The sequence below is a fragment of the Arachis ipaensis genome, chromosome B06 (genome assembly GCF_000816755.2).
Source record: "Arachis ipaensis cultivar K30076 chromosome B06, Araip1.1, whole genome shotgun sequence".
Classification (NCBI taxonomy): domain Eukaryota; kingdom Viridiplantae; phylum Streptophyta; class Magnoliopsida; order Fabales; family Fabaceae; genus Arachis; species Arachis ipaensis.
The window spans coordinates 7,380,482-7,386,496 of NC_029790.2; the positions used below are offsets into that span (position 1 = coordinate 7,380,482).

At 37.3% G+C, this 6,015-nt stretch overlaps 1 protein-coding gene across 5 annotated transcripts; it reads right to left on the reverse strand.

Moving 5' to 3' along the window:
• Positions 976 to 6,009, reverse strand: LOC107645605 (zinc finger CCCH domain-containing protein 32). Of its 5 annotated transcripts, none has more exons than XM_016349672.2 (7): positions 5,525 to 6,009; positions 5,251 to 5,393; positions 4,722 to 4,784; positions 4,437 to 4,556; positions 4,056 to 4,343; positions 3,655 to 3,966; positions 976 to 1,900 (listed from the first exon to the last, which is right to left on the reverse strand). In XM_016349672.2, exons 1-7 carry the CDS (start codon positions 5,616 to 5,618, stop codon positions 1,523 to 1,525), a joined length of 1,398 nt encoding a protein of 465 aa, XP_016205158.1. In that variant the 5' UTR covers positions 5,619 to 6,009; the 3' UTR covers positions 976 to 1,522. The 5 variants fall into 5 exon arrangements, with proteins under 5 accessions (XP_016205158.1, XP_016205159.1, XP_020959513.1 ...); XM_016349673.2 differs by having other exon boundaries at positions 976 to 1,907; XM_021103854.1 differs by lacking the exon at positions 976 to 1,900 and adding an exon at positions 1,912 to 2,011.

Here is a 6,015-nt window from a genome sequence, read left to right on the forward strand (position 1 = left end):
TGTAATAATTTTTATTTTTTGGAGAATTTAAAATTTAAAATATATGATAAAAAATTAACTGATATTGATTGGAAAAAACCAACTTATTAATTGAACTCTTTCTATTTTCTATGGTTGTGGACTTGGAATTCTTAATATTTGAACACGTAAAAATTGAATATTTATGTACATCCAACTCAATTAAGTTATAGCGTTTAATAAGAATTTAGATGAATATCACATCAATAGTCAAAACCTGATAAATACATAAATATTGGTGCGGAAAAGAAAAATTTAGGTATGTAAAAATGATTCGTCGCATATTATGTTGCGCTAGTTAAATTTTTTACTCTATGCTCTAGAGTGTGTCACCAATTTATTTATCAACATTTCAGGCTTTACAGCCAACAATTGCCATTCCATCCAAGAAATATGATTATATATATGAACACCTGGCAGGTGGTCCTAACTCCTATTTATGTTACAAACTTTACAGTAACATTGTAAATCTTCAACTTATTATCTATGAACTAAGAGCAGCTTTATTTAGAGTCAAATGGTAAGACAGGATTAAATATTTACAACAGGTACTTTCTGTTTGATTCCTCATTTATTGGTATACTTCTTTTTTAAAAGAACAATCAACTAATTACTAATAGAAAAAAGAGGGAGGGGGGTTGGAATTCCGTTGGAACTTAAAAGACAAGTGAAAATTAACATATCTAATTAGAAAGTGTCATTTTATCTAATCATGAGCTACAAAATATTGATTTCGCTTTAAAATATTAGTTTCGACTACGGTTGTCCGTGGACCGAGTTGAATGGATTGAAGATTTTCCAACGCAACCCATTCATTTAATTAGTGGGTTGGGTTGTGTGGGTATTACAATCTCTTAACCCTAACTAACCCAACCCAAAAAATATTTAATTTATATAGTTAATAAAAGCATCTAAATATATATAAATTTTTAAAAATTTCATAAGGGGAAAAAGGGAGAAAGAACTAAAATCAACACCTTCAAATTAATTAACAAATTAGAATTACAACACATTTACTGGTCTAAGAATAAATATTAAATACCCTTCACTAATTTTAAAGGCCCCCATAGCCATAGGGTTACCCTGTGTTCCCAGAAAAATACTAAAAGCAACAGTCGCTCTCCCTTCTCGAGCGAGGAAGGTAACTGGAACCGCCATTTTGCAGCAGTGTAGGGTAGTATCTGGAATGCCTCAGTAAAATGTACACATACCAAAACCATTATCCCATGAGACCATTAAAGAAAACACCATATCAAGTTTTCTATTGAAGCTTATTCCACATAATAATATTATAATTAGATAATATATGAACATAATTCGAATGGCCTACGCTGGTGAATTATAAACACTGGAAGGAACTTGGAGTAGTTTGAACTAGATATTCAATGAGACTATAGACAGAAGCAATAGAGGCTAATGAAACAACATTCAATGCTAATGAGGAAAAACCTTTTTCTTCCATTGGTATAATTAATTAGCCTGCTAAACGTATTTCATCGTTTTCCTATCTGGTGCTTCGGCTAGTGCTTAGAGGGGCAGAACTCTGAGTTGAGAGTTGCACATCAGATAGTGAGACAGTTCCACCTTGTGAAAAGATTAAACTGACAGAGGTAGTGGGACTATTTCCAGAAGAAGGCATTCTGGTTGAAAAGGAGGATTCCATTTTGGACCCCGACATCAATTCAGGCCGAAGCTCTGAGGATGTTAAGGAAGGAGCCAGGGTAGACAGCAAAGACCCAACGGGGTATGGAGTTACTGGTGCATCAGTCAGGGAAGATGTTGATGGACTATATCTCACAGGCCCGAAAGGATGGTCAAATTTGCATGTGGAGCCAAACTTGCAATGCCCGTTTTGCAAATAAAATGCACAAGGTTGAACCCCCTGTTTTCTAGAAAAGGAATTGATTAAGAAAAACTTCCAACGAAAGGGCATCAATTATAATGCTGCACTGCATTATCATGCAGAAACAAGTAACTCAAATTATTAAAACATCTGCAACAGGATTAAAAGGAACAGGCAGAATTAGATATGCTTTTTACTAGTAATCTCAAACTATGTAAGACTACCTAAGTGAGAACAAATCCAATGCACTTAAGAGGTATCAATAAGAACTATTAAGTAACCTTCTTTTGAGAGAGAGAGAGAGAGAGAGTATTATTGATTTGAATGGTTTATGGTTATAATGAGAAAGGAAACAAGTATGAAGCAAAAACAGCATGTCCTCTAAAGAACTCGTCATACTAATACTGTCTAATACAGTAATCAACAAAGGATTCACTTATGTCAACAATCAAAAATTAAAACAAAGGAATAAATGAACAAAAAGAAGTCCTACATCAAAAGATGATACCTACCTATATAGTTATCAGAAAACCAAAAATAGCAGAATTATATTAACTCATTCAATCAGATTCCTATCCCTGAACACCAGTAATACTACAGCTAAAAAGATATCTTGAGAAGCCAATATAAGCAGGGAATTACAAAAATGATAGCATCTTCTTTATTCATCATTGATAGCACTATGACAGTTACTTTTGATTCCTATCACTATCAAGTTTGACCTTGTGCAACTGACATCAGGGTTATGACTTAAATGCCACACATGGGTACTCGATACCCTCAGAGACTTCTTATTCCGAATCCTATTAATATAAGTTTCTTCTCAGAATAATCAATAAGTCCCGGTGTCATAGCCTAAGTTGGAATATTTATCAGCTCGACATACAAGTACATAAAGATGTTTCAAAAAGTCATTTGCAAACATGGGTTCATTGCGCAGATATGCATAACACAACAAAAAACTGTGGTCTGACACAAGTAAATGGTCAAAACAGGAATTCAGCATACGTCAATGCTGTCCAGAATCAGAGAAGTGGTTTTTTAACATGACAATATCAGCTGATATAGCGAGAGAAGGAAAACACACATCTTTAATTAACATCTTCGCTTTATCGAATAGCTAAAAATATAGGGGGTCATGCGTTTTGCATACAGACACTAGATGTCAATGTAGCTTTGCCCCAGGCATGTATTTTATTTGTCTCAAACAAACTGCCAAGATACATGCCCCAAGTAAAAATAAAAAGTAAATACTTCATAAAGTTCTCCAAGCCATATGCATGTTTCACCCTCTTATATGGGAAACTATAGTTCAAAAAGGAGAAGAAATAAATCCCTTAAATTTCATGATCAGCGTACAATACATAGATTCAATTATGTCGCGAAATATCCTGAAGAAAAATCAACAAATGTTGAAGGAAGCAAAACATCAGAGAACCACAATAAGTACAAATCCGCATGTTTAATGCAATATAATTGAGCCAAGATCTACAGAATTTATATCTAATCAGATGACTCAGAAAACACTTGGCTCCAAGTCTTCAGTTCATTCCAGGCAAAAGAGTAGATTAAGCAAATAAGTCATTGAGGCCTACAACTGTGAAATTGCCACAGGTGCCAAAAAAAAAGGTAGCTAAGATATGAACAACTAATTTTAAATTTAAATAAAAAAAACAAATAGAACATCATAAGCTATAACTTGAAAATACATTATTACCATATAACATGAGATGGACAAATTTGAGGCGATAAATTAAACAAAATAGTCAAATCAAATGAGTAACTGTACTTACCGGACGAAGAGGAAGACCAATGGGGCTGAGGAGTGGTCGTGTCACACCCCTATCCCGTGGATGATCATATCGACAAGCCGATCCAAATTTACAGTCCCCTGTTTTAAGATAGTATTGGCATTCAGGTTGGCCAGGACGTTCAGGAAAAACTTCCTCCTTCTGACCACTGCCTGAGGGGCCAATAGAAGAGGGCAGTGGAGTATATGGCCTAGCAAAAGCTGATGTTGATGAAGACAATTGGGTCACTCCATATAGAGAAGTAGCCCCAACAGCAGGTTGAGCACCAGGAGATAACACAGGACTAACAGGTGCCTGCTCCAATTTAATGGCACCACCATTAAGTAACTACTCAAGAAAAGTCAAAATAAATAACTTTCTAACACAGAGTATTTTTATCTCACCGAATAAGGACTCCATCCAGGAAATGGAACAACTCCTGGAGAAAGAAGTACAGGACCATAAGCCCCTTGAACGTACGAACCAGCCAACATAGGAGGCCTAGCCACTCTCAAGCTTGTGGATGCTCCCCCGTATTGGTCAGGCAGAGGAACCGTAGGAGATTGCACCTGTTGATAAAATTGAGGTGCAGAAGCCGGCAATGATGTGCCAGCAGCAGGATGATGGAATTTACAAGTCACACCAAATTTGCACTGCCCCGTTTTCAAATAATAGGAGCATTCTTTCTCACCCTATTGTGGAAATAAAAGTGACAGGTATGGTTTAGCCATTGCATAATTTGCTATCAGTTAAATGAAAGAAAAGAAAAGGGATAAGACTCAAACCGGCCGTAATGGGTATCCATAAATATTTAGCGGTGCTTGGCTCAAAGATCCACCTCCATGTTTTGGATGGTGAAATTTACAGGATGCACCAAATTTACATGTTCCAGTTTTTAGATAATACTGCTCACCAGAAGAGACACATAATCAACATAACAAGCGGATGATTATTACAAAGATAATAATGTAAGGATCCCATCAGAGGCTGGGACAACAGAAATGTAAAAACAAGAAAGTTCAGGTCTTCATGATTCACATTGCAAGTAAAATGAAAAAAAATATATATACCTGACATGGAGGTTCCCCTGCTCTTTCCGGGTACTCCCCTGTTGCTCTTACAGCCGCAGCAACCTGAGCAGTAACTGATTTAATACATATTTATACACTTGTGCAACCATATGATTCTTACTAAGATTAGACGAAATTAAATATTAGTTATCTAGATTGATCTTGTGGTACTTATGCAACAGGAAACAAATTTGCTCCACCTGAACTGCATTCAGTCCGCATTGAATAATTCCAAATCCAAACATCATTCCTACTCTAAAAATCACAACTAACATTTAAAATTACAAAAAGGAGAAAAATAGTTCATTAAAAAAAAAGGGAACCTACCACAAAAGAAAATAGAATCACAATGTTAAGTTAATAACAGCACATTAACCCTTTAGCACACAATCCTAAGTCCCAAACTCAGCTATAACTTAAAAAGAAAAAGAAAGCACTATGGAGAACCACAGAACTAATGCAGATAGGAGTGCGACACTTCAATCCAACCTAATGCAGACATCATTTAGATTCACAATGAAGATGTTACCGCAGCACGGTCACGAGGGTGATTGTAACGGCACCTTGCACCATATCCGCAGTACCCAGTTCGCATGTAATACACGCAATTCGGAGCACTGGGTCGCTCCGGGTACGATTCGCTGCTAGCCAGAGTCAACTGCCACATTGATTCTGCATCCAAACCACAAAATCAGCCATATCCCCCAAACCCTAACTCCCACATTAACAAAACCCTAACAAAACCGACAAAAAGGAGTAAAAATTCGACCCGAAGCGAAACCAAGAGTTGAAAAGGGGAAAACCTTCGAGGCCAGTATCGGGGCCCGGCGAGCGCCATTCGGGCTGATTCCCCGGGTTCGACCCGTTCCTCCCCGGGTTGCGACCGTAAAGCTCCATGGAAGCCAGGTTTTGTTTCTTTCTGCTTTTTGTTTTTTAGGGAGAAGCTTATGTACAAGTTTAGAGTGTAACAAGTGAGAGTCTGAGAGAGATAGGGACGTGTGTTATTGCTGTGTGCTTTACAGAGAACGGGGATCGTGGAGGGTTCTAGAATGTTCTGGAAGGAAGAGGGAAGGAAGAAGATCGGATACGTCCGCTCTCTTAGCCGCTGGGGTTTGCGTCGCGAATCCGAAAAAGAAAGAGAGAGAGACTGAGATGGACAGAGATGGGTTTTGTTTCTCTCTAAGACTGTAACGGAGCGTGTGTTTCGTGTGCTTTCTCTTTCTCTCTCTCTAGGACTGTACGGTCTGGTGTAGGCTTTTTTCCAGCTCCATTTTTTCCTTTTTTTTCTTTTTTC

Bases quoted from the DNA above. Each gene is read 5' to 3' on its own strand.
- LOC107645605 (XM_016349672.2), bottom strand. From the start codon at position 5,618: ATGGAGCTTTACGGTCGCAACCCGGGGAGGAACGGGTCGAACCCGGGG. The intron at 4,557-4,721 runs GTATATATATTT...TCTGGTGAGCAG, and splicing joins CAGGGGAACCTCCATGTCAG to TATTATCTAAAAACTGGAAC. The intron at 3,967-4,055 runs GTGAGATAAAAA...AAATTGGAGCAG, and splicing joins CTGGATGGAGTCCTTATTCG to GCACCTGTTAGTCCTGTGTT.